Here is a 27402-nt window from a genome sequence, read left to right as displayed (position 1 = left end):
GACACAGGTGTGTGTGTGACAGGAGTGTGTGTGTGTGACAGGAGTGTGTGTGTGTGTGACAGGAGTGTGTGTGTGTGACAGGAGTGTGTGTGTGTGACACAGGTGTGTGTGTGACAGGAGTGTGTGTGACAGGAGTGTGTGTGTGTGTGACAGGGGGGTGTGTGTGTGACACGGGTGTGTGTGTGACAGGAGTGTGTGTGTGTGACATTGGTGTGTGTGTGACAGGAGTGTGTGTGTGTGTGACAGGAGTGTGTGTGTGTGTGACATTGGGGTGTGTGTGTGACACAGGTGTGTGTGTGACAGGAGTGTGTGTGTGTGTGACAGGGGGGTGTGTGTGTGACAGGAGTGTGTGTGTGTGACAGGGGATGTGTGTGTGACACGGGTGTGTGTGTGACAGGAGTGTGTGTGTGTGTGACATTGGGGTGTGTGTGTGTGACACGGGTGTGTGTGTGTGACACGGGTGTGTGTCTGTGTCACACGTGTGCCTGCACACAGTGCCTCTGTGCTGATGATGAGTGGAGCAGACAAATCCTGCTGGAGCCAGCTCTGCTGCCCCAGGGCTGTGGCGCTGGCAGAAGCAGGGAGGAGATGCCATGAGACAGCACCCAAAAATACATTGAGAGACCTTAGTGGGGTTGAGAAGAGCCTGTGGCACATCCCTGGCTGTGGGGAAAGGCTCTGGGGGAATCTGGGGGGACCCTGAACCTCCTGCCAGGATGGTGGTTGTGAGGGTGGGGGCTGTGGAAGTGGTGAGTGCCATTTGGAGTGCCACACAGACCTGACCTCACCAGGGGCATCGCTCGGCCTTCCTGGGAGTCAGGGAGTGCTTTGACAGGCAATGGGGGGCAGAAGGGGGTGAGACCCCCCACAGAGCGAGGGGTGGGAGGGAGGTGACCTCAGTGCTGACACCCACCCTGGCATGTGTCCTCTCTGCCATTCCTGGGCTGTTGGGAAGCAGAGAGCCAGGAGAATGATATGGAGGGGAAGGGGCTGGGGCTGAGCCAGCTGTTGCAGCCTGAGGATCTGGGGGCCTGCCTTGGCATCTCAGCACTGCCCAGGGTGATCCTGCCTCCTCTGGCTTGCCACTGGTGCAAAGCCCAGCTCTCTGTGCCTCAGTTTCCCTGGCAAGAAGGGCTCTGCCCATTGCTGCCCACCATACCTGTTCCTGGGGTGTCCTTGCACCCTGAAGAGTCCCCTAGGGCCCTATCCCTGGAGAAGGGAGGGAGATGGCAGTGGGGCTATCCCTGGAGGAGGGAGGGAGATGGCAGTGGGGCTATCCCTGGAGAAAGGAGGGACATGGCAGTGGGGCTGTGCCTGGAGAAAAGAGGGACATGGCAGTGGGGCTGTGCCTGGAGAAAGGAGGGAGATGGCAGTGGGGCTGTTCACAGACTGACTCCATGGGCTGCTGCCTGAACTGGGTCACCCTGCCTGGGCTGTCACCTCACTGGGCTCATGTGTGTGGGGACAGGGCATGTGCAGGTGTGTGAGGCCACACATAGATGTCCAGAATGCTACCAGTGGCTCCAGCACTGCACTGTCAAGGGACTGACCCACCCCAGGCCTGGGACCCCTTGGGAGGGTCAGGCCCTGCTGCTCTTTTGGGACCACTCATTAGTGATGAGGGACCAGTGTGCAGGGCCAGGCCAGGGCACTCACTCCCACAGGTACCCCTGTGTGCACATCTCCCCTTGCTGTTCCGTGCCTCAGTTTCCCTTGGCATCTTTTCTCCCCGTGGTGTTCCTGATGCCATTTTCTGCTGGTCCCTGCAAGATGCAGTGATGCCATGGGAGTCACACGGTGACACCTTTGCTTGTGCCACAGAGCCACCAGGCTCAGCAGGATGGGAGCGTGAGCCCATCCCTGGCTCCATGGCAAGAGGAGGCAGATGGGGACAGATGAAACCCTGTCTGAACTCATGTCCCCAGCGATGGAGGTGGAGGTCTGTGCTTGGCTCTGATGTGGGACCCCTTCCATGAGGGTCAGTGTCCGCAGCTGTGTGCTGGTGCCTGTCTGGGACCGTGGCAGCTTCTACAGCCCCTGAGCTGGGACCAGTGCCCAGATCTGAGCTTTTCTTTGGGATGTCACGTTTGGTGGCTGAGAGAAGAAAGCAATGGGGGGTGACAAGGACGGTGTGGGCACACCTGCTGACACCCATCTCCGAACAGGCACAGCGCAGCCGGGGGGCCAAGCCTGGAGCGCGGGGTGAGGCAAATTCTGCACCCCAAACCCAGCCCCCCTTTAGGGCCGTGCAGGCAGGACACAGCTCCCCCAGCCCAGCTGCACGACCCCTCCCTCCCGGGGAAAGGAGGGCACACAGCCCCCCAAGGCTGCAGGAGCCAGACAGACACCGCCCCCGCACGGCACGGCACGGCCCGGGGCTCGGGCAGGGCCTGCGCCCCCTCCGCCGGGCGGTGCGGACCCCGCTCCGCGCCCCCGCAGCCCCGGCACCGGCACCGGCACGGCCCGGGGGGGCTCGGGGGGGCTCGGGGGGCGGCGCCCGCGGGCGGGGGCGGCGGTGACGTCAGGCGCTGTCCGCGGTGCTGAGGGAAGATGGCGGCGCGCTAGAGCCGGGCGGCGGCCAGGGCCCCCCGCGCCCCCCGGCACCCCGGCACCCGCACCGCCGCCATGTCGCTGCTCTGCGTCGGAGGTAGCGGGGCGCAGGGCGCGGGCCGGGCGGGGGACGCGTCCCGCGGCCGCCGTGCTCGGGGCGGGGAGCGGGGGGCGCGGGGCCGAGGGGCTGAGGGGCTGAGGGGAGTGCGGGCAGCGGGGAGGGGGGGCGGGGGGGGGTCGTGGGAACGGCTCCATTCACCAGCGCCCGGCGCGTGGATTTATGAATGAACCGGCGGGGGCGCGCGCGCGGCGCGGGAGCCGCGGTGGGGGTGGGGCAGGGCCGGGGGTGTGGGCGCGCCCTGCCCGCACGGGGATCCCCCGGGATCCCCCCAACCCCGACCCTGACCCCAAACCCCTGCCGGCGGGGACGGGGCTCCCTCCGCGCCTCCCCCCGCCCCGTGGGGACGGCAGGGGAGAGGGGGGGCTCCCGAATAAAGCCCCTCCAGGCTCCCCCCCCCCGCCGGGAAGGGGCTCCCCCCTCAACAACCCCCGGTTTCCTTCTCAACCTCCCACCGTTGTGGGGAGTGAGCTGCCCCCATAACTTCCCACTGCCGGGGAGGGACAGGGCTCCCCTATAAAGTCACCCCGGGCTCCCTCCGTAGCCCTCCCCGCGCCGTGGGCAGGGGGCTCCCCCCTCGTTGCCCACCCCAGCCGCTCCCGTCTATCCCTCCGCCCCCTCGGAGCCCCGTTCTTCCCACCCTTCCCCCCCCGCGTCTTTTCCCGCACCCCCCTCAAGCGCAGAGCTCACCCCCCAAACGCCGCTGCCCGTACACCCCCACCATCGCATCTCTCCCCATTTATCCCCCTCCCCAACTCCCCAGGACCCCACCCCTCAGGCCTGTCCTCAGGCACTCCCTGCAGACACAGCCCTCTGCATTCCCAAACGCCCCCTCATCAAAAATACCCCACATGTGCCCCCAGCGCCCCACATCTATCCCAAACCCCCTAATTACACCCTCAGGCACCCCTGACCTCTAAAATTCCTCCACTCCCAAACACCATCCTTCCCCATCTATGTATCTCTACATTCTCACTCCCCCAGATACACCCCACGCACCTCAAATCCCACACTGTCCCCGCTTCCCTCTGTGAACCCCTAAATACCCCTCTCAAATGACAGCCCCAGCCCCACCTCCTGCAGCCCCCTGTGCTCCTGCTGGTGTTGCCCCAGCTGGGCATTGTGATGCTGCTGGGAGTCAGGGAAGCTGGGGAGGGGGTCAGGGTGGGAGCCTGGGGTCTGGTGCTGGGTGTGTGCCCAGTTAGGGGATCTGGGGCTGGTCACCCCATTCTGGGATGAACTGGGAGGAGTGCACAGGTCCCTGCACACTGAGCCCTGCCCAGCTTGGCATCAGCCTCACTGCTCAGTCTGGATGAATGCTCAGTAAGGGGAGAACAGAAATCAGGAGAGGGTCCCTTTACCCCCTTCTCAAAACACTATGACATCCTGATGGGGACAGGGTAGCACTCGTGTGTCTTGGGGTCATAGGGTGGAGGAGGCAGTGACAGCTGGGACAAGGTGGGCATAGGGTGTCTGGGATTCCCCCACCCCAGGCAAAATCTGGAGGAGAATGGGGACTCTCCCAGTGCCACCTGAGTTCATCAGGATGGGGGCTGTGCCCCCTTCCACCCCCTGAAATATTCCTGTCCTTTAGGTGCTGTCACCCCCCCTCTCGTGGCAGTGCCACAGCTGGCGTGCCCCCGTGTGCCCCCAGCCAGTCCCAGATTTTGGGTAGTCTCCTCTGGCAGGGGAGGCACCTCTTTACTCCCACGTAAAGAACTGTCACATGTGGTGACACCCTCGGTGGCGCTGGGGGTGGCTGCTGAGGAACAGCTCTGAGTGGGCTCGGGCTTCCCCCAGTGCTCCGTCACCGCTTGCTGGTCACGCTTCTCCTGCTATTTTTGGGGGTCTTGGGGACAGGAGTGCCACCCCAGAGCCTCCCCCAGGCTTTCCCTGCCCCTCCCGGGGGCTTTGTGCCAGGGAGTGTCCCTGCATGACAGGCACTGGAGTGACCTGGGAGTGCGGGGTGAGTGGGGACAGGAGGGGGTGTCTGGAGTGGCAGGAGGCGGATGGACAGATGGACAGGCGGGCAGACGGGCGGACGGGCATCCGGAGAGACAGATGGAGAGACGGAGGGACAGATGGGTGAAGGGGATGGGAGACGTGATCACGGAGCTGAGGGGTGGGTGGAGGGACAGAGGGAGAGGAAGGACAGAGGGGTGGATAGAAGGACAGACAGAGGTGGGTGGATGGATGGACGGACAGATGGAAGGACGAACAGAAAGGTGGATGAAGGACAGGCAGGGATGGATGGATGGATGGATGGATGGATGGATGGATGGATGGATGGATGGATGGATGGATGGATGGATGGATGGATGGATGGATGAGGGGTGCATGGAGGATTGGACAGAGGATTGGGTGAAGGACAGAGGGATGGACAGAGAGATGTATGAGGGATGGACATAGGGATGGGTGTGTGGAGAGACCAGTAAGTGCCCCCAAGATATTGGGGTGGACAGGCAGAGGCGTGGGTGGATGAACAGATAGGGGGTGGATGGAGAGACAGGTAAATGGACAGACAGAGGGGTGGACACACAGGAGATGGACACATGGTGGGTGGTGGGGTGTGTGGGTGGACAGAATTGATTGATAGACAGAAGGATGGGTGAATGGAGAGACAGGAAAATGGACAGACGGGTGGGTGGATGGGCAGAGGAGTGGGTGGATGGATGGACAGTTAGATGGATGACAGATGAACCATCTGGGTGGAGAGAGGGGTAAGTGGACAGACAGCAGAATGGATGGACAGAGGGATGTGTAGACAGACAGACAGGCCTGTAATGCCAACAGCCCAGCCCCATTTTCGTGCCATTCCCAGTCCAATCTCTGCCAGCTGCCTCCTGCCTCAATTTCCCCAGCTGGTCAACATCCTCTGAGAGGAGCCAGATCACTCCTGGGAAGCCTGCAGTGATCAGCTTGGGAACAGACTTCCCAGTGAACAGCCTGGGAAGATCCCAGCTTGTTGATGTCACACTGTCCTCAGGCCCTTGCCTGGGGACTCAGGTTGAATTTAGCCCCAGGGTGGCACCCAGGATTCACCACCCCTGTGCCAGCTTTGGGGACCCTTTGATGGGTGGGAGGGCAGCACATCCCGCAGATGGTGACAGCAGGATTTCTCCCTGGCAGGAGATGACAGCCAGGAAAGCCACGTGTTCCCTGGGTAATTGTTTGTTCCTGTCAGCTCGGGTATTTTTGGAGCTTTTCCTTCCTCTGCTCTCCCGTTCCTTTTTGGAAGCAGCAGCTGGTAAAGAGTAGTGGGTGCCCCTGGGCCCGGGGGAAGGGGGATCCCTGTCAGCCACAGGCAGATTCTGCCTCCAAATGCTCTATTAGAATAGACTAATATCAATTTATAATATGTATAAATACATTACATTTGATTTACATAATTATTACACACAGTGGTGCCAACCATCCCCAGATAGCCCGGGGGCTCCCAGCCCGGTGTCACTCGAGGATCTTTGGGATCCCGGAGCCTTGTGCCAACCCCCCGTTGTGAATTCCCCATCCCTGAGTGAAGCTGCAGCCCCTGGAGCTCCCTGTGATTCCCTGGCTGTCAGGGACGTGACTGGTGACCTTCCTTCGGGCACAGAGCCACCCAAGTGTCACCCTTTGGGTAACAAGGACAGGCAGCCGACTGGCAGGCAACTGGGGTCCCCAGTTGTTTTCCGAGGGGATGCTTTCCCCTGCCTCAGTTTCCCCGGGGCCTCTGGTGCCACGTGGGCTCCTGCCAGCCCTGCCAGGCACGTGGCGCTGGCGGCAGCCCCGCGTCCCTCCAGCGCTGGTGGCGGCTGATAAGCGGCTGGCGAGCGGCACGTCTCCGAAATCAAATTACCTTTGATGTCGCCAGGGCTATTTTCATCCCTCCTCGGTCACGTTGGTCTGCACCCGCTGGCACCCGCGTCATTCACCCGTTCTCCGGGTGCTGTGTCATTCCCTGCCCGCCTGTCCCCCCGCAGCCCCGCCACCCCCGGCACCCGCCTGGGCTCGGCTCTGTTTGCCCCCCCCCGCAGCCAAAAGCTGGGGACCGACCCCCACCCAGCTGGGTAAAGCTGGGGGGGGCAGCCAGAACTGGAGCTCAGCAGGTTCGGAGGGGCCCCTGCACCCCCCAATGGGCAGGAGGGGACTCACCCCACAGTGCCCCCACGGGGAGACAGGGCTGGGATGCAATGGGGATGTTTTGGGGCTGTATAGGATTTTGGGGGGTGTCTCCTCCACCCCTGGGGCTGTTTGTGGGCAGACAGGGTTACAAGCCCACAGGTTTCCTGTGGGAAGTCTGGGTCAGTGGTTTGGGAGAGCCTTAACCCTGTTTCTGCTGAGCTGGAGCCACCCAGCTGGGATTCGAGTGGAGAGCAGGGTTCCCCAGACCATAGGTTTTCTTCTGGATATGGATGGTAACATCATCTGTTTCTCCAAATAATCCCAAATCAAAAGTGTGGGGTGAGGTGGGGGGGTAACATCCCCTCAACAGAGAAAGCCTGGTCATTTGGGATTGCAAGCTGTCCCAGAGTAGCAGAGTTTTGGGGGGAGCTTTTACTTCCCTCTGATGCCCACCTCCAGCTCATATCTGATCCCTCACACTCACCTGGCATGGGGGATCCCAGCACTTTTCCCACCTGGCAGCTGATGGGAGGGGGGGTGTGGAGGGCAACCAGGTCTGGGGTCCTCCCACCCCCTTGACACCCTGCTGGGGATCCCCAACCTTTCCCCAGGGTCTCATCCTGATTCTCTTCCCTCCCTTTGTCCCCACAGTTAAAAAGGCCAAGTATGACGGGCCCCAAGGTAAGTGAGATCCCACCTGCCTGCCCACCTGAGGGGAGAGGGTGGGGGGCTCTGAGGCTGGCTGGATGTGGCAGGGTCAGAGGAGGGGCTGGGGAAGGGGGTTGAGGGGACCCTTAGCTCTGGAGGCATCATTTGGCAAGGTGGGGACACACACACACACAAAAGGGGGGTGCTTTGGACAGAGTGGGGGCTCACATCCTACCAGCCCTGGCAGATGTAGGTTCCCTTCTGGGGCTGGGATGCTGAGGCAAGTGTGTGGGGGGGTGGAATTGGGCAGTCTTGGGGAGTGGGGTCACATTGAGGCTCACTTTACCCTCTGTTTGTTCCCACAGAGAAATTTAACACTTATGTGACCCTGAAGGTGCAAAATGTCAAGAGCACGACCATAGCAGTGCGGGGCAACCTGCCCTCCTGGGAGCAGGACTTCATGTTGTGAGTGTCCAGGAGGTCCCCTCTCTCCCCCATCCCTGCTGCTCCCCCTTGACCCCATAAATAACACGGGGAGTCCTCCACTGCCCTGACCTCAGATCTGGGGGGCTCACCTGAGTCTTGTCTCTGAAGGGACTGATAGAAGCTGGGGTGGTCCCAGGAGGCTGCTAAGACCTGAGGGGGGCTAACTTCATGGGGAGTAACCTGATACCTTCCCATCCCCAGTGAGATCAATCGGCTGGACCTGGGGCTGACTGTGGAGGTGTGGAACAAGGGGCTCATCTGGGACACCATGGTGGGCACGGTGTGGATCCCCCTCCGGACTATCAGGCAGTCCAATGAGGTAGGGAGGCAGTGCAGGCACATCCCTGCTGAGCCCCAAGGGACATGTGCCACCCCCAGCTGTCCTTTGGGCCAGGCAGAGCCTTGCCCATCCTGCCTGAGGCCAAACGCTGTGTGCAGGGATTGTGGGGCCATGAAAGAGGGGTCTGGGAGCTCTCCTCACCCCATTTGTACCCAACAGGAGGGACCTGGGGAATGGCTCACACTCGACTCCCAGGTCATCATGACTGACAACGAGATTTCGGGCACCAAGGATCCGACTTTCCACCGCATCCTCCTCGACACGCGCTTTGAGCTGCCACTGGGTGGGTGCCCCATCCCTGCCCCAGAGCCAGGGCTGCTTGTGAGCCTTGGAGCTGGGACTGAGGGTCTGATCCTGTGGCCCCAAAAGCTTGAAGGCTGCTTTGGGGGAGGTGTGTGCATCAGTTGGGGTCTTTTCCCTCACAGATATCCCTGAGGAGGAGGCCAGGTACTGGGCCAAGAAACTGGAGCAGCTCAACGCCATGCGGGACCAGGATGATGTGAGTGCAGCCAGGCCTGGGGTGAGGGGCAGGGGCAGTGCTGCCAGCAGGAGCCCTCACCAGCCCTTCTCTCCCCAGTATGCCTTCCAGGAGGAGCAGGAAAAGCCTCTGCCTGTGCATGGCTCGCAGTGCTGTAAGTGCTGCCCTGTCCCTGCCCCGCTGTGGGACCCCCACACCCTCCTTTCTCCCCACTCCCACACTGTGGAATTTTAAGGGGTGGGCTCCATATCTGCTGCGGGGCATTGGACCCCAACCCAAGTGAGGTTCAACTTCACCCCATACCCAGCCCCCATTCCCATTCCTGTTGTCCTTCCTGTGTTTGCCAGTGTTTCTTTGCTGTCTCCCAGCTTCACAGTGGGTGAGCCTTCCTGTGGGTGGAGGGGAGCAGAGCATGGCAGCAATGGAGCTGATGAGGACAGTTCCTCTGGGACAAGGGGAAAAGCAGGCTGGTATGGGGGGCAACTGGATGGGGGCCCTACAGAGGCATTTGGAGTGGCAGCTCAGTTTATCCCAACACGTGCCTCAGTGCTCCTTCTGGGACATGCATCCCAGGGACATGCATCGTTCAGTGCCCCTGTGCCCAACCCCAGGCCCTGTCCCCTGTCAGTGTCACCATGCCTGGCTGTAGCATTGTCCCCAGCCTGGGTCAGTGACACCATACCCACCCCAGGCAGTGTCTCAGTTCAGCTGAGTGTCATCATGTTCAGACCCAGGCAGTGTCCCAGTGCCACTGTGCCCCATCCTGTTCCCAGGGTGGTGTCCCCAGTCCAGTGTGCCCTCTGGGGAGATGCTGGTTCCTCCCAATCAGCTGCCTCCATCTTTCTTGTCTCTGCCCATTTCTTTGTAGGCAACTGGAATTATTTTGGCTGGGGAGAACAGCAGAGTAAGTATCCTGCCCACTCCTCTCTTCCCAGCCTGGGGGTCCCCAGCACATCCCTCTTTGCCTGTCCCAGGGCTCAGAGGACCTGGAGCTTGGGTTTAGCCTGTGGCCTTGTACCATGACTCTGTACTGGGTGAGAACTGTGTCACCAGGTGCCCTGTCCTAGGCAGGGCTGTCCCCGTGGGCTGGTGGGGACATGGCACCATGGGACTCTGTGCCTTTGGGGTGTCCCATTGGCAATGAGCAGCTTGGGCTTTTCCTCTGTAGTGGGACATTGATGGGGCAGAGGGATGGTCCCTGCCCCCATCTTTTTTCCCCTTTTGTATGTCCCAAATTCCCCCTCCACCTTCCCCCCATCCTCCCAAAACCCTTCCTGTGCTGATAACATCAGCTCGCCCCTCATCCTGCCCTGGGCCCACCTCCCCAGCACGGTCCCACAGCGGTGGGGACACAGTGGTGGGCACTAAAGGGTCTGTGCAGGGTGGGGGGCAGATTTGGACCACCCCTGCCCCACTCACCGTGGCCTCTTGCAGATGATGATCCCGACAGTACCGTGGATGACCGGGACAGTGACTACCGCAGCGAGACCAGCAACAGCATCCCCCCTCCCTACTACACCACGTCCCAGCCCAACGCCTCCGTGCACCAGTACCCCATGAGGCACCAGCAGCAGAGCTCCCGTGACTCCTACACTGACTCCATGCAGAGCTATGAGATGGACTACTCGGACCAGGCTCCCATCAGGTAGTGTGGCCACAGCCAACTCCCCCTGGGACCGGCTCTCTCAACCTCCCCCGCAGGTGACAGAGGCCAGCAGGTCCCCAGGGTGATGCCAGGGATGGCTCTCCCAGTGCGGTGGGTGACAGAGGGAAGGATGCTGAGGTGAGGAAGAGTAGGGTGATGCTGGCCCCATCCAAGCATTTCCTTCTCACTGGGAAGTTTTCAAATTCTTTTGTCCTTACTGGGTTTGGGGCCCCCCACCCCTGGCTGTCCCTGCTGGAAGCTGGGCAGTGGAGTGTGGGGCGGCTGGGGACCCAGATGTGGCAGATCCCAGCCCGAAGAGCCAGCCCCATCCAGGTGGACAGAGCCTCCCTGCCAGTGTCCCCACGACAGCAGGGGGTGGCGGGTGGCGGTGGGAGCTGCTGACCATGTTCCTCTCCTCCCCTGGCAGACGCTATGGTAGCGTAGACTCTGCCGCAAACGGGCGCAGCGACGCTGAGTCCGGCTCTGAGTCGAGCAGGCGGACCAGCCGCCAGCCTTCCCTTGAGAGCAGGCGGTCCCTAGACCTATCGGATAGGTGGGTCCATACGTGTGCCGTGTGCCGTCGCAGAGTGCTGTGGTCGGTCCTTGCAGCCATGGTGAGGCCAACACCAGTCCTGGCAAGGGCGGCCTCGTGCCACCCTCCCCACCCCGGATCAGCCTTGTGCAGGGACAGCATTGGGATGCTCCAGGTGTCCCCCCAGCCCCTCTCGCTGCTGTGCCCCAGTTCGTGGGGTGACATCCCATCATCCTGCTCCTGCTTGCTGGCACTGTGGCTGTCTGGCAGCACTGCTGCCTGCTCCTTGATGTGCCAGCAGGTGTGGGACTGGGCCCTCGGGGGCTCACGTGCCACCCCCTGTTCCTGGTCACTGCCAGGGTGTGCCTGCTTGGACAAAAGCTTTGTGCAGTGATTTGGGATTCTGTGATGTGCCAAAGGCACCTCTCCCAGCTCTGGCCAGGATCAGGGTGGGGAAGTGGGGGGTTTCCAGGTGTCCGTTGTGTCTCCTGCATCCCTGTGCCCCAAGTGCTCCTTCCCAAGGTACCTGGATGATGCCAGTACCCCTCCCAGCTGGGGGCAGCCTGAGCCATTCCCCAGCACTCTCTTCCCTGTGGTGTCCCCTGGCTCCCCACAGCCTGGCTCAGCCACTCTGGGCTCTGTCTGGCCCAGCCCCTCACCTTTGTCCCCTCACACACCCCCTGAGCCCTGGCTGCCAGTGCTGGAGACATGGTGTCGGCCTCTTCCTCGGCATGTTCCTGTCCTGTCTGCATGTCTGCTTCTGTCAGCCTGTCCCTGGCAGCCTTCTGGAACACATGGCCCCCATGGGCCTCCCAATGCAGGCAGCTGTGAGAGGAGGGGACTGGAAGGGCTGGAGGGGCAGATGGGATGGGGGAAGGAATCTGGCCTGGCAGTAAGAGGAAAGGGGACCCCTGGGTAGGGATGGTGTTAAGAGGAGAGAGGAGCTTGAGGGGGTGTCCTGGAGTGGGGGTGCCTGGGAGGGCTGTGGGGAGCACTGGAGCATCAGGATAGAGGTTGTGTGACAGATCTGTGTGTCAGGGACAAGACAGGGTGTCTGGCAGCAGCAGGAGGCAGGATGTGGCTAGGGGTGCTGCTGCCCTCACCCCTGGCTGGGGTGAGCCTGGGAGACAGACACTGTCACCCCCATCCCCACTCTGGGCCCAGGCACAGGCAGGGAGATCAGAGTGCCCTGCCTGGGGGCTGCTTCCAGCCCGCAGGATTTCCTGGTTCCTGCTTCGGCTCCCCGGATGGGAGCTGCACATCCTCCCGCCCCTGTGCAGGGCCCCGGGGCTCTGCCCGGGGTGACACGAACCCACGGGAGCCCTGTCCTTGTGTCCCCTCCCCCAGCCCCACCGGGAGCAGCCGCTACGCCTCGTCGGCCGAGCTGAGCCAGGGCAGCTCCCAGCTGAGCGAGGACTTCGAGAACGAGAGCCTGAGGGACTCGGAGCTGGACGAGCGGGACGGCGACTCCTACCACTCCTGCCACAGCTCCGTCAGCTACCGCAAGGACTCGCCGCGCTGGGAGGAGGAGGAGGATGACGATCTCTACCTGGAGGAGGAGGAGGAAGAGTTCATTGAGGACTACAGTGAGACTGAGGAAGGCTACCCCAAGGAAGAGGAGCTGGAAGAGGAGGAGGAGGAGGAACTGCGGGAGCAGGACACCTATGAGCCCCCTGAACGTGAAACATACCCACCACCACAGAAACCCCTGCCACAGCAGCAGCAGCAGGTCCCGCAGCAGCAGCAGCAGCAGCAGCAGCTGCAGCAGCAGCAGCAGCAACCCCAGCTGGTCCCCCAGCAGAAGCCTCAGCAGCAGGAAAGGAAGGAGGAGAGGAAAGAGGAGAGGAAGGAGGAGAAGGACACCTCTGCCCCCCAGGAAGCCCCTGAGGCCCTCCAGGCCCAGCGGGCAGAGGAGGAAGTTCCCACACAAGAGGCAGCCCCGGAGACTGAGCCCCCCAAACCAGCTGAGAGGTAGGAGGGGGAACTGAGCTGTGCTGTCCCTGGGATGGCACTGTGCCTGGAGGCACTGAGGATGCTCTGGAGGTGGCTCTAGCCTGGGACAAACATGGGGCTGGGGGAATGGGATCTCAGGGCTGTGATTCCTCTCCTCTGGCACAGACTCTTGGCACCCTGGCTGGAGCTTGTTCAGAGGAGGAGATTTCCTTTGCAGAAGTCAGTCCTCTCCCTAAAAGCTCATCCATGGCCTCCTATGCTGTACAAGTGTATTAATTGGTGATCAGGTTCCTGGTGCAGCATGTGAATAATTCGTGTCTTGGGGACAGATTATTCAAATATCATTATTGACCATTTCTATTTTCAGTGTCACTCCTCTGTGCAGAAGTAAACTGTGATGGGCTTTTTCAACCTTTTATTTAATTTAAATTACACACCAGCAATGAGGAATCTCTACTTGAAACCAATGTAATGAGCTGTTTTTTTTAAAAAATGGATATTTAGGCCCAAGACCTGGCAGGAACCTGAGGGCCTCAGGTCATGTCTGCCTGCAGTGCCCACTGGGCAGGGGGCTTAGGGGTCCTGTGCTAGGATCTGGATGTTGTGAATTAGTGCTGGGGACACCAGGCTGTGTTGGGACCCCCAGAGTAGTGCTGAGGGCCTCAAATGATGATTCCAAATTAGCTTTTGTGACCCCAGAATAGCACTGGGGACTGTGGATTAGTGCTGGGAACCCCAGGTTAACACCGAGGATCCCAGATTAGCAGGTCCCAGACAAAGCCCCCTAGGTCTGAGGAGGTTCATCTCCTGAGCACCCCATGGCCTCTTCCCAGAGCAGTTCTGGGTTCCTCTCCAGTATTGCATCACACCAGGCTCTCCAGGAGATTGGTATGCTTGGAGGATTTCTTTTCCTCCTTGTCTTGATTTAGTAGGAGAAGAGAAAAAACCCCACAAATCCAGCATGTCCAGGCAGACACTTTTCCCTGGGCTTGGCACCAGTGAGGTGTTGGGTGTTCTTCCCCCCAGGAAGCTGTGGTGGGAAGTGGCTAGAGGAAATTGTGCTGGGGAGATGGGGGGCAAAGTATGTTTAATTCACATAATTCCAAGTGACACTGTGTGTCACTTGGATGCCCAGGACAGGGCTTCCTGAGGGTGGGGAGGCTCCTGGCTTCTCCCCAGTCCTCTGCCCTGATTGTGCTGCCCCTTGCACCAATATCTGCTGCCTTTTCAGGTCCTTCCTGGTACCAAGAGGCTGTTTTGCCATGGCCACTCTGTCTCAAGGCACATCAGGATCCCCAGATCGTAGCCTCAGACCTGCTGGGGGTGTGGGGGCTGCTCCCCTCTCCCTGGTGCTGTGCTGGGAGGTGACAGAGGATGTGTGTGCTTGCAGGGAGCCAGGAGAAGAGGAGGTGCAGGACCCCAAAGCACGAGCCAAAGCCAACTGGCTGAGAGCCTTCAACAAGGTCTGCATGCAGCTGCAGGAGGTGAGGACCCCCTGGCCCTTGCCATGGCTCTGGGCTGGGAGCACAGCCCTTTTCCACAGCTGGGCAGCTTCCAGAGACATCCACAGACTTGGGGGTACCAACAGTGGTGCCCACAACCCCATTCCCACCAAGTGGGACACCCCAGAGGGGCTGGGAGTGCTGAGGATCCCCTGTGTGTGCTGCATGCCAGCCCCCCACCTTCTCCCCTCTGTTGAGTTGACAATGTTTTGTTTTGTTTTTAGACTCCATCCTCCATCTTTTCTTTTTGTTTTGGCTCTGGATTCGCTCCCTGGGGTCTCGATCCCCCTCCCCACCGCTTCTCTTTTCAGTTGCCCACCACCATGGCCCTTGCACCCGCGTCTCCCCTCCCTGCAGGGAAGGGGTGTAGCCTGCCTGCAGGTAAGCATGGCCACCTGGAACCTCCAGCCACGTGTGTGCCTTCCCTGTGTGTGTGTGTGTGTGTGTGTGTGTGTGTGCAGGGATTGCCCATGAAGGATGGGTAATGGTCTCTCTCTGCCCTTCTCCTCCAAAATAATCCCCTCCCTGCAGGGGTAGGTGGCACTGCTGGATGATCCCTGCACACACCCTCTTCCGTGTGCTCTGGCTTTTCCTTGCTCTTCTTTCCAACTGCTGTGGGTCCCTGAGGACCTGCTGAGCCTTTATGATGCTTCTTCACTCCCCCAAGCCCTGAATTTTCACACAGTGTAGCCATCCCCCCTGCTGTGCCAGCCTCAGCCCCTCTGCTGAAGCCCACCCATTTGCTCACCCAGATCAGCCTTCTGAACATATTTACTCCCAGTGCCAGCTCTTTGCTGGGAAGAGTTCCTTTGGTTCTGAAACATTCTTTTCTCTGTCCACCCTGCTCATCCTTCCATGCTCCCCCAGTGCTGTGAGCATTCACTGCCCTGGGGGGGCTGTCCCCACACTGGTGGTTCCTGCAGTGCCCTGACACTGTCCCTTGTTTTCCAGGCCCGCGGGGAAGGTGATGGAGAAAAATCCCTGTGGTTCAAAGGCGGGTGAGTACAAGGGGAAGCTGGGTACACTCTGCCCCTGGGATCTCAGCCCCCTCCTCATGAGATGTGATTAATGAGCTCAGCAGTGGGCTTGTGGGGGGAAGGGTTGCTAAGATGTGGGCAAAGCTGAATTGCTAAGCTGAATTTTGGGACTGGTCAGTGTTTGTGGAGCAGCCAGCAGACATGGCATTGCTCTGTAACTGCAAGCACTGCTGCTGAGGGGGAGAGCAAGAGGTGAGTGAGATGGGGATGAGGAGGGATGGCAACTCCTGCTTCCCTCATGGAGTAGTCATGGGAATCCTGAACCTCTCACCTGGATGGGCTGGAGGTCTCAGTCCTGCCTTGCCCTTGCTGACAGCCCTGCCATGGACCTGGGCAGAACCTGGTAGGTTGTTTGAGAACCCCCAGATGATTCCAGGGATTTCTTTCCAACAGGGCTGTGAAGTTTCCATTCCTGCCTTGGGTTCCCTTGCAGCAGAATTTAAGGCTCACCTGCTCACTGCTTTCCTTTGGGGTCCCAGATGGAGCCCCAGTTCTCCAGCCTCACTGCAAAGCCAAAGCTGACTAAGCCAAATGGGCAGATTTTCTCCTGGGTTTCACTGTTAAGCTTCATGAGGGGAAAAATCACATTTTTTGCCAAAATCCCCTTCCCCCTCAGTTTTTAGTTCAGTGATCCCTACCCTGGCTGGGGTAGTGGTGGGGATGGGGATCCTATGGGTGGGTCCCAGACCACACAGGGGTTGCTTTAAAGTCATATTCACCAAGTCCTAGATATTGAGAAGAAATCCTTTCCTGTGAGGGTGATGAAACCCTGGCACAGGTTGTTCAGAGCAGCTTTGTCTGCCCCATCCCTAGAAGCATCCAAGGCCACATTGGCAACCTGATCTAGTGGAAGGTGTCCCTGCCCATAGCAGGGCATGGAAGGAAATGAGCTTTAAGGTCCCTTCCAACCTAAACCATTCCATGATTCTCCGAAGTGCTGAGTGACCATGGGGCAGCAACAGGGAGCCCCTTCCTGCCTCAGTTTGTCCTTGCCCGCTGACTCTGCTCTCTCTTGCAGGCCTGGTGGTGGGCTGATCATTATAGACAGCATGCCGGACATTCGCAAGCGAAAACCCATCCCCCTAGTTAGCGATTTGGTGAGGTTCCTCCCAAGGCACCCCGTAGCTGCCAGCTTTGCTCCCGCTGCACCCCACCGGACTGCGCCGCCCGTGCCCCGCTCCCCAGCTGCCTCTAACTTGGCTTGTGTTCTCTGTTTTCTCTCCTGTGGCCTGGCTGGGCCTTCCCTGCGGCAGGGGGGCGGCTGTAAGGTTTCTGCGCTGCATTAACAGCATGCCCGACATTAAGCCTGGACGCAAATCTCTCCCTCTAGTCAGCGATCTGGTGAGCGCGGTTAAAGCGAGGGGTTAAAGAGACAGCGCCCCTGGGGGCTGCCAGCCAGCCCTGCTGCCCCCACCCTGACAAAGGGGGCTGGGGGTGTCCCACACTGCTGGGGGGGCTCCTGGCCCTCCCTGCAGTTGGGAGCTGGGCTCTCCCTACCCAGGGTGCTTCTCTTTAACGGAGCTCTGGTCCCTACCCCAAGCATCAGCCTAAGGTTTCCCAGGGCTGCATCTGGTTTCCCATTTTTGTACTGGTGCTGTGTCTCTGGTCCCTTCCTGTCCCAGCTGCCATAGGTCCCTGCAGCTTGGATGGCACTGGTGCTGGACAGACAGATGTCTGTACCAAGGGAGGGCGGGCTGTGGCTTTTCCAAGTTGCCCAGACTCTTCTCCTGTCCCCACTGTCCCAGTGTATAGGGCTGGAGACCCCCGATGTGTGGGCCCCCATGATGGGGTTCCCTCCAGACCCTGGGCTCTGTTTCACAGAGTCACTCTGCTGGTCTCCTCCTGATGACAAGAGCAGTTTTGGAAACCAGACACCCTTGTCCCCCAGAATTAGGTGCCCTTCCCCTCCTGCCCCCTCCCTTAACACCTTGTCAGCTTCACTGTGTGCCCTCCCTGGGGTGCCACCCTCCTGTTCACAACCTGCCTCCTCCCATCCCCCCACCCTCTTGCTGTCCCCAACTTAGTATCCCCATCCCAGCCCTCTTGGGCAGCTGCTGATGCTTCTGCACTGTGCTGTGTTGGTGTTTTAGGGGTGGGGGGTGGGGGGTGATGGGGTGGGCAATGTGTGGGGTTTGGTGGGAGGCTGCTGCCTTTCCCTGCTGGGATTTGTAGGCTGCAACCAGTGCTGTGGCTTGGGGACACAATCCCCCCCAGCAGGGACTGCTCAGTGGTGGATGAGGGTGTGTTACCCCAATTCCCACTGGTTCTGGCAGGGAAGGGGCTGTCCTGGGAAATGTTTGCACTAACAGCTTTTTATTCCCCCCTTGCCGGCTCTGGCTGCCCACAGGCCATGGTAAGTGCCCCCCACCCCATATTCCCAGTGCTCTTATGTATGTGAGAGGCTCTGCCCCACTGGAGCTGAACTGGGAATGTCTGCTGGCTGCTGAACTGGTTCCAGTCCTACTGCACAGCAGCGCTGGCATCAATGGGGGCTGGGCTGTCCCCTCCTGCCCCCATGCAGCCAGGACCCTTCTCTGTCTGGGTTGGGGGTCTGTCCTAGGTGTTTCACAGCCACTTGGGGATGTAGGAGGGTGCTGTCATGGTCTGCTGGGTCTGGGAACTCGCTTTCTTTCCCACAGTCCCTGGTCCAGTCCAGGAAAGCGGGAATCACATCCGCACTGGCCTCGAGCACCTTGAACAATGAGGAGCTGGTAGGTGCTGGGACGGGCTGGGTTGGGAATGGTTGGGAGGGGGAATCTGAGCTTCAGGGACCAGGCCAGCAGTGGAGGTGCAGAGTCTGTGCCTCACCAGCATCCTCTGGTTATGTGTGAGCATCTGGGCTGTTTGTGGCAGCACGTGGGGATGGAATCATGGGATCATTGGGGTTGGAAAGGACCTAGAAGATATCAAGTCCCACTGCACCACCACATCAAGTCAACCCAGCACCACCACCATTAAATCAATGTCCCCAAGTGCATCCTCTGCCCTGCTTCAGCATTTCTCCCCCTCTCTGCCCTGTCCCTGCACAGAAAAACCATGTTTACAAGAAGACCCTGCAAGCCTTAGTGTACCCCATCTCCTGCACAACGCCCCACAACTTCGAGGTGTGGACGGCCACCACCCCCACCTACTGCTACGAGTGTGAGGGGCTGCTGTGGGGCATCGCCCGGCAGGGCATGCGCTGTGCCGAGTGCGGCGTCAAGTGCCACGAGAAGTGCCAGGACCTGCTCAACGCTGACTGCCTGCAGAGTGAGGACCTGGGAGCCACAGCCTGGCCCTTCTCACCTTGGAGAGGGGGGAGGGAGCGGCACAGGAGAGCTCCGCTCCTGACTTGGGCATGGGAGAAGTGGTGGGCAGGGCACGCTCATCCTGGGCAGGGAATGGATCCCTCCGGGTTTGAATTAATTCATGGATGGAATCATGAAATCATGGAATTGTTAAGGCTGGAAAAGACCTTTAAGATTATATCAGGTCCAGCCATCAACTCAGCACCCTTGTGGTTGTTGCTAAACAATGTCCTCAAGTGCCACAGCCAAATGTTTTTTGCACACTGCCAGAGGTGACTCTGGCCTGTGCCAGGGCTGGACAACACTTTTGAGAAGAAATTCCCCCTAATACCCAACATAAACCTTCCTTGGTGCAGCTTGAGGCCATTTCCTCCTGTGCCCATCCCCAAGCCCACCATGCCAATCTGCAAGAGCTTTTGTCTCTCTCCTGGGTACCACCAGCCCCCCACCCATCTCACCCATGCCTGTCCTCTCCCAGGGGCAGCAGAGAAGAGCTCCAAGCATGGAGCAGAGGACCGGACCCAAAACATCATCATGGTGCTCAAGGACCGCATGAAGATCCGGGAGCGCAACAAACCCGAGATATTTGAGCTGATCCAGGAGGTGTTTGGGGTCAACAAGACCACGCACACACAGCAGATGAAGGCGGTCAAGCAGAGTGTCCTCGATGGCACCTCCAAATGGTCAGCCAAGATCAGCATCACAGGTAGGCAGCTTGTCACCTTCAGGCCTGGGGGCCATGAGAATGTCCCCGTTGCTCAACCCCTCATTCTGCCAGGCAGCTTCAGCTCGTGGGGGGACACAGGTGCCTGTTTTGGGGATCTTTGTGTGGCTGTGGCACTGACTTCTCTCTGTTCTCCCTGCCATGCTGTGCTGTGCTGTCTGCAGTGGTCTGTGCCCAGGGCCTGCAAGCAAAGGATAAGACGGGTTCCAGTGACCCCTATGTCACTGTCCAGGTTGGAAAGACAAAAAAAAGGACTAAAACTATCTACGGCAATCTCAACCCAGTCTGGGAAGAGAATTTCCATTTGTAAGTTCATCCCCAGTCTCCCCATTTCCCTCCCCCTATGGTTGTGCCAGGCTGTGCTGTCTCTTGCCATGTCCCAGTAGGATGAGGGGAGCCAGCTGGGCCTCATCCTGCCCCCACTGAGGTGCTGGGGTCCCTTGAGATTCTGTTTATGCCATGAGGGTGTGACTATGGGGGCTGATCCAGGCTGTGCTGGGGCTGCCTGGGTGTGGCACAGAGCCCACTGGGAGGGGGTTGGTGCCCCCCATCTGCTCTCTCCCCCAGTTCCTGCTCTGTGCTGGTTCCTGTTGTTTGGGGAAGCAGTGGTGGGGAGTAGCTGGAAAGGTTTCTCTGCTCATCCTGGGGCTTGTCCTTTGTCACCTCCCCAGCGAGTGCCATAACTCCTCTGACCGCATCAAGGTCCGCGTGTGGGACGAGGACGATGACATCAAGTCCCGGGTCAAGCAGCGCTTCAAGAGGGAATCCGACGACTTCCTGGGCCAGACCATCATCGAGGTCCGGACCCTGAGCGGGGAGATGGACGTCTGGTACAACCTCGGTCAGCAGCACAGCCTGGGCTCCTGCCCTGCCCCAGGGGGACACATCCTGCTCCTGTGGGACCTGCCCTGCCTTAGGGGAACACATCCTGCTCCTGTGGGACCTGCCCTGCCCCAGGGGGACACATCCTGCTCCTGTGGGACCTGCCCTGCCTTAGGGGAACACATCCTGCTCCTGTGGGACCTGCCCTGCCCCAGGGGGACACATCCTGCTCCTGTGGGACCCCTGCCCTGCCTCAGGGGGACACATCCTGCTCGTATGGGACCCCTGCCCTGCCCCAGGGGGACACATCCTGCTCCTGTGGGACCCCTGCCCTGCCTCAAGGTTGATACATCCTGCTCATGCTGGGCCCCCTGGCCTGCCTCAGGGGTGACACATCCTGTTCATATGGGACCCCTGCCCTGCCTCAGGGGTGACACATCCTGCTCATGTGGGACCCCTGCCCTGCCTCAGGGGTGATACATCCTGCTCATGTGGGACCCCTGCCTCAGGGCTGATACATCCTGCTCATGTGGGACCCCTGCCCGGGGCTCCAAGGGAGAAGTGCTTCCAGCCATAGGCTGAAGGCTATTGCAGCAGGGTCTGCTCTTAGTAACATTTAATATCAAAAGCCATCAGGATAATCTGTTTTCCCAAGTCATTTTCAGAACCTTCTACCCAGGAGGTTCTAGAGCACCAGCCCCCTGCAAAGGGGAAACTGAGGCACAGAAAGGCCATGTCTCTAGCAGCTGGAAATGTCACCAAATCCCTGCCAAAGCCTGGCTGCACACGGTGCTGGGTGTCTCCTCAGGCCTGGCCCTGTGCCAGAGCATTGTGCCCCTCTTTGGGGCTGGCAGTGAGCAGGTTGCCCCAGGGAAGCCTCACACCTTGTCCCTCTCCCTGCACTGCAGACAAGCGCACAGACAAGTCAGCAGTGTCAGGAGCCATCCGACTGCACATCAGCGTGGAGATCAAGGGCGAGGAGAAGGTGGCTCCCTACCACGTTCAGTACACCTGCCTGCATGAGGTGAGCAGCCCAACGGGCACAGGGGGCACAGCCCCTCCCCAGCAATGCCACCTTGCCATCATCTGCCCCGGGAGCTGACAGGACTCATTTGTACCTCCAGAACCTGTTCCACTTTGTGACGGATTTGCAAAACAACGGGGTGGTGAAGATCCCCGATGCCAAGGGGGATGATGCATGGAAGGTGTACTTTGATGAGACAGCACAGGAGATCGTGGACGAGTTTGCCATGCGTTATGGGGTGGAGTCCATCTACCAGGCCATGACGTGAGTCCCCTGCCCCCATCTGGTTTGGAAAGTTACTGCCCCCATCTTCCTCTGCTGCTGCCATTGGACCTTACCTCCCTGCCATGGGTGCAGATTTGCCCCAGACCTGTGCACCCATCCTTCCCCTTCCCAATGCACTCTGGCACAGCCTAATCCCTGTGTCCAGTCTGGGCACCACAAGATCAGAAGGATCTAAAGCTGTTGGAGAGCATCCAAAGGAGGGACAGGGAGCTGGGGAAGGGCTGAGGAGCAGCTGAGGGCACTGGGCTGGTTCAGCTGGAGCAGAGGAGACTGAGGGGAGACTCCTCGGGGGCTGCAGCTCCTGCCCAGGGGAGGCAGAGGGGCAGGGGCTGAGCTCTGCTCTGGGACAGGAACAGGAGCCCAGCAAGAGCTGGAGCTGTGTCAGGCCTTGGCATGGAGCTCAGGGAAAGGTTCTTCCCCCCGAGGGTGCTGGCACTGCCCAGGCTTCCCAGGGAATGGTCCCAAGGCTGCCAGAGCTGCAGGAGCCTTTGGACACTCTCAGGGATGCTCGGGCTGGGATTTTGGGGGGTCTGGGCAGGGACAGAAGTTGGACTGATGATCCCTGTGGATCTCTTCTAATTTGGGATGCTCTGCTATTCAATGTGCTCCAAACCCTGCATCCCCTCCCATGGCCCTTAACCCTCAGCTGCCACCTCTCTCCGTAGGCATTTTGCCTGCCTCTCCTCCAAGTACATGTGCCCCGGGGTGCCGGCGGTGATGAGCACCCTGCTGGCCAACATTAACGCCTACTACGCCCACACCACCGCCTCCAGCAACGCCAACGCCTCCGACCGCTTTGCCGCCTCCAATTTCGGGGTAAGTCCCATGGTAAGTAAACGCTCTTTTCTTCTTCTCTCCTTTCTTTGGGAGGGGGTGGGGGGCTCGGGGAGCAAAATGAGCTGTGCAAAACACCCCGCTCCAAACTGCAGCCAGGCAGCAGTGGGGTCAGCCCCTGCTTGCCCCCAAAAATCATCCTGCTCCTGTTTTTCAGGAAGGAAAAGAGCCACCACCTTCTCAGGAGGAAGGGCTAAATTTGCTCCGCTAGTTATTATGGGAGCATGAGCAAACTGGGACGCTGGGTGGCAGCGTGCTAGGAGTGGGGACACCTTGGTGGCAAAATCAGAAGCCTGTGGCCATGAGCCACCCCTGCATTTCGTGGGGGGTCTTGCACAGCTTCCTGTGCTTTGGGGGACCCCGGCCTGCTGCAAACTCAGCCGGTTGTGCCAGCACCACCAAGTGGTGCCAAGTGGGGCGAGTTTGTGGCAGGGCCAGGTGCCCCTCGGGGACATGAGCAAGGAGGGGCTGAGCCCTCACCTTGGCTCCCCCCCATGCCATCCCAGAGGCACAGAATGGTCGCTCTGGGTGTGCACGGGTCGAGCCAGGGTCAGTGGCCAGCCCTGGGTGCAGCAAGGTGCTGGGTAGCCAGGGACACAGCCAGGGCCGAGCACAGCTCCGGGCAGCTTTGGCTCACCTCCACATTCCTGTTGCAGGGGGTAGCTAGAGCCCAGCAAGCTGTGCCTTGGATCACCCAGGAGGAGGAAACCGTGCAAAAACCCGCCTTTTCTCTAACATGGAGGATTTTAAAAACTTGTCTCTTTCTCTTTTTTAGAGAGCCTAAGGTTGGGTCCTAAAGTGCCTGGCCGTGCCGCTTTAACCCCGAGTAGCCATCGTGTGCAGTGTTAGAGTGCAGCAGCTGTTCCTTGGGTGCAGCCCAGGCCCAGCCAGGCCATCACCTGGCAGAAGGTTTGCCGTGGCCAGCACAGGCTGTGGGCACAGCCCAGCCAGGGACTCACTCCCTCCCACCCCGTGTTCTCACCCAGGACTCAGACACTGCTCCGGACCCCCTGAGCCCTGCGGGTCAGCCCTGACCCCCTGCAGCCCAGGGCTCTCCTGGGAGGCTGTCCAAAGCCTCCCCACCAGCAGGAATGCAAAGGGAAATGCTCCCCAACAACATTTTGGGGCCAATATGAGGAAGAATTCTTCTCTGTGGGGGAATGAGGACTGAGGTTGCCATGAGAGCAGCTGTGGCTGTCTCATCCCTGGAAGTGTTCAAGACCAGGCTGGACAGGGCTTGGAGCAACCTGGGATAGTGGAAGGTGTCCTTGCCCTTAGCAGGGAGTAGAATGAGGTGATCCTTAAGGTCCCTTCCAACCCGAACCAATCTGGGATTCTCTGATTAGTTACTTGCCATCAGCTCTGACCCCTCATCCAGTCTGCAACCCAAGATGGGATTTGCATCCTTCTGGCCTGTGCTCCCTGGGTGGGAGCTGGGCTGAGCTGAACTACAGCCCCAGTGGAGACCCCCACACAGGGTGTTCCCTACCCATGTCCCTTAATGCAGTCCAGTGGGGTGAGTGAGGAGTAAATGTTCAATTCTTGGGGACACCCTGAAGATGGACAACCACTGCACATCCTTTCCCTGCCCTTTTTTCCTGAGCTGTTGGAAAGCCCCAGTCAAGGGGCTAGTGATCCTGCAGCCCCTCTCCCAGCTGTTGTCCTGAACCCAGGCTCAGAGGAGTTCCAGTGGGCAAGGCAGACAGTGCAGCCTCCCAGCAATGACAGGGGACATGTGGTGTCACCTCTCCAACCTGAACCACACCTGGCACAGCCACATGTGCCCCAGGAGCTGCTGAGAGCTTTGAGTGAGCCCCGACCGGAAGGAAGGAAGGAAGGAAGGAAGGAAGGAAGGAAGGAAGGAAGGAAGGAAGGAAGGAAGGAAGGAAGGAAGGAAGGAATGAAGGAAGGAAGGAAGGAAGGAAGGATGAGTGAGGGCTGGGCTGAGAGCAGAGAAGAGAGACAAGGGTGGGAGGGGTCAGTCCTGCCCTCTCCCCTGTTCACCTGCCCTCGGGGCGTTTCTCTGCAGAAAGATCGCTTTGTCAAGCTCCTGGACCAGCTGCACAACTCCCTGCGCATCGACCTCTCCATGTACCGGGTAAGGAGCTGCCCTGCCCCGGTGTCCCCACCTGAAGCAATGGGTGGCTGTTCCCTCACCATCACTTGCCCCTGGGAATTTTGAGGGCAGCTCCCCTCTTTCCTTTCCAGAACAACTTCCCTGCCAGCAGCCCCGAGCGGCTGCAGGACTTGAAGTCCACAGTGGATTTGCTGACCAGCATCACCTTCTTTCGGATGAAGGTACTGCTGGGGCCCAACTCACCCTGTCCCTCAGGGGACCTGACTCTCTTTGGCCCTGGTTCTCTGAGGGTTGGGGTTGCACTGCCCTGTGCTGCTCCTGGGTGGGCGTCTGGGGATGCCTCACTCACCACGCCCTCCCTGCACACCAGGTCCAGGAGCTGCAGAGCCCCCCACGAGCCAGCCAGGTGGTGAAGGACTGTGTGAAGGCCTGTCTCAACTCCACCTACGAGTACATCTTCAACAACTGCCATGAGCTCTACAGCCGCGAGTACCAGACTGACCCGGTGCGTGGGGCAGGGGATGCTGGGCACTCACCTCCCCATCCCGTGCCCTTCTCCTTCTCCTCACACTCCTGTCCCTCTCCAGAGTGCCCAGTCCATGCAGAATGATCCCCAGGCCATGGGGTTTGAACTGTGGGGGTGAGATCAGGACAAGAGAGGGCTGCATGGGACCTCCAGGCCCTCCTGCCCCCTTGTTAGCCCTGACACAAAGTTGAGCCCTGCACTGGGGTGACTGAAGTCTCCACTGTGTCCCCACCCCTCTAGACTAAGAAAGGTGAGGTGCCCCCCGAGGAGCAGGGCCCCAGCATCAAAAACCTGGATTTCTGGTCCAAGCTCATCACCCTGATTGTCTCCATTATTGAGGAAGACAAGAACTCCTACACACCCTGCCTGAACCAGTGAGTAGGTGCTGGGGAAGGGGACACTGCTGTGCCCACAGAGGGTGCCCATGTGCAGGCGGTGGGATCTTGAGACCTTTGGAAGTGTTTGTAACATCCATTCTACAGGTGGGAAAGCTGAGGCTGCTGGGAGGTGTGTGAGGGATGTCTGTGCACGTGGAGGGCTGATTCACCCTGTGTTCATAGCCTCAAGCTGTTCAAGGGGGGAGGTTCAGGTTGAACATCAGGGAGAATTCATGGAAAGGGTGGTCAGTCAATGGATTGGGCTGCCCAGGGAGGTGTGGAGTCCCTGCCCCTGGAGGTGTCCAAGGAAGGCCTGGATGTGGCACTCAGTGCTGTGGGCTGGGTGACAAGCGGGGGATCATTCACAGGTTGGACTCGATGACCTTGGAGGTCTTTTCCACCCTAAACAAGTCTGTGATTCACACTCTCCCCTCGCTCCAGGTTCCCCCAGGAACTGAATGTGGGGAAGATCAGCGCTGAGGTGATGTGGAACCTCTTTGCTCAGGACATGAAGTATGCCATGGAGGGTGAGTCCCACCTGCCACCCTGAGCCAGAGAGGGGGGAACCAGGCAGGGGCTGTCCTCAGCTCACACCTCACCTGTTCCCTGAGCAGACCCATTTAATCTCCTCATCAACACCATATGTAGCGTAACCACCCCCAGAAGCGCTTCTCTCTCCACCCTGTTACCCTGGAGCTGCCCTGGGGGAGCCACGCCCCAGATTTGGGACTCAGAGTGAGCCCCACACCCTTTCCCCGTGCAGAGCACGAGAAGCACCGGCTGTGCAAGAGCGCAGACTACATGAACCTGCACTTCAAGGTGAAGTGGCTGTACAACGAGTACGTCACCGAGCTGCCCTCCTTCAAGAGCCGCGTGCCCGAATACCCTGCGTGAGTGCAGCCCTGGGGCTGGGCAGGGCCACTGCCACTGCCACTGCCACTGCCACTGCCAGGCTGCTGCCCTCACCACCCATGCCTCTCTCTTCCAGCTGGTTCGAGCCCTTTGTCATCCAGTGGCTGGATGAGAATGAAGAGGTGTCACGGGATTTCCTGCACGGAGCGCTGGAGCGTGACAAGAAGGATGGGGTATGAACAGGACTAGGAGTATGAGCAGTCTTGGAGGTGAAGGGCTTGTCCCTCGATGGCCAGGATGTCCTGACTGGGGCCAAAATCTCCCCCACACATCCTGACACCTCCTCTCACCCCCACAGTTCCAGCAGACCTCGGAGCACGCGCTCTTCTCCTGCTCCGTGGTGGACGTTTTCTCCCAGCTCAACCAGAGCTTTGAGATCATCAAGAAGCTGGAGTGTCCTGATCCCCAGATTGTGGGGCACTACATGAGACGGTTTGCCAAGGTGGGCACCTGCCAGGGCAGGGTCAGCATCACCCCTGGGGCCCCAGTCCCAGCCCTGGCTGGGGCTCCTGGGCTCTCTGTGCCCCCTCCATCCAGCTGTGGGCAGCCCATATGCCACCAACACACCCTGGGACACTTCCAGCTCTGCTAGCACAAGAGATTAATTAATTAATTATGAGCTAATTGATGAGTCATTAGCTTAATTAATATAGATTAATTAAAACTAGCTTGCTGCAATATAGGAGGCAGTTGCACCAGGCTTGGTGGCTGTTGCCTTCGCAGCTGTGCTGGAGCTGCCCATGGAGACCACTTGTGCTGGATCTGGCTTCCAGTGGCTGTGCCCATGTGGCTCCTGGTGCATAAACAAGAGCCAGGTGTGCCCAGGTGGGCAAGGAGGCCACTGGCACCTGACTTGTATCACCAATGATGTGGCCAGTAGGACCAGGACAGTGGCCACCCCTCTGTGCTGGGGGCCCCACCTCAAATCCTGGGGACAGTTTTGGGCCCCTCATAACAAGAAAAACATTGAGGGGCTGGAGCATGCCCAGAGAAGAGAACAGAGCTGGGGAAGAGGCTGGAGCACCAGAAGCAGCTGAGGGAGCTGGGGAGGCTCAGCTTGGAGAAAAGGAGGCTCAGAGGGGCCCTTCTGGCTCTGCACAACTCCCTGACAGGAGGGAACAGCTGGGGGTTGGGCTCTGCTCCC

At 59.6% G+C, this 27402-nt stretch overlaps 1 protein-coding gene across 1 annotated transcript in view; it reads left to right on the top strand.

Annotated features, from left to right (window-relative positions):
• Positions 1–2523: 2523 nt before the first annotated feature.
• Positions 2524–27402, top strand: part of LOC306813276 (protein unc-13 homolog A-like) — a 36921-nt gene continuing 12042 nt past the window's right edge. The window contains 30 exon segments of the mRNA XM_079328517.1: positions 2524–2647; positions 7421–7450; positions 7783–7882; positions 8105–8222; positions 8403–8526; positions 8669–8742; positions 8821–8875; positions 9590–9625; positions 10156–10366; positions 10794–10919; positions 12246–12869; positions 14242–14335; positions 15305–15351; positions 16409–16487; positions 18030–18101; positions 18420–18639; positions 19156–19383; positions 19566–19707; positions 20073–20242; positions 21132–21247; positions 21348–21511; positions 22198–22348; positions 24396–24464; positions 24575–24664; positions 24814–24948; positions 25210–25343; positions 25788–25873; positions 26110–26236; positions 26335–26431; positions 26557–26700. Coding sequence (XP_079184643.1) covers positions 2626–2647; positions 7421–7450; positions 7783–7882; positions 8105–8222; positions 8403–8526; positions 8669–8742; positions 8821–8875; positions 9590–9625; positions 10156–10366; positions 10794–10919; positions 12246–12869; positions 14242–14335; positions 15305–15351; positions 16409–16487; positions 18030–18101; positions 18420–18639; positions 19156–19383; positions 19566–19707; positions 20073–20242; positions 21132–21247; positions 21348–21511; positions 22198–22348; positions 24396–24464; positions 24575–24664; positions 24814–24948; positions 25210–25343; positions 25788–25873; positions 26110–26236; positions 26335–26431; positions 26557–26700 — 3885 coding nt within the window. The 5' untranslated portion in view covers positions 2524–2625.

The sequence above is a fragment of the Erithacus rubecula genome (assembly GCF_903797595.1).
Source record: "Erithacus rubecula genome assembly, chromosome: 28".
Lineage (NCBI taxonomy): Eukaryota > Metazoa > Chordata > Aves > Passeriformes > Muscicapidae > Erithacus > Erithacus rubecula.
This window is presented reverse-complemented; position numbering and strand designations above follow the sequence as displayed.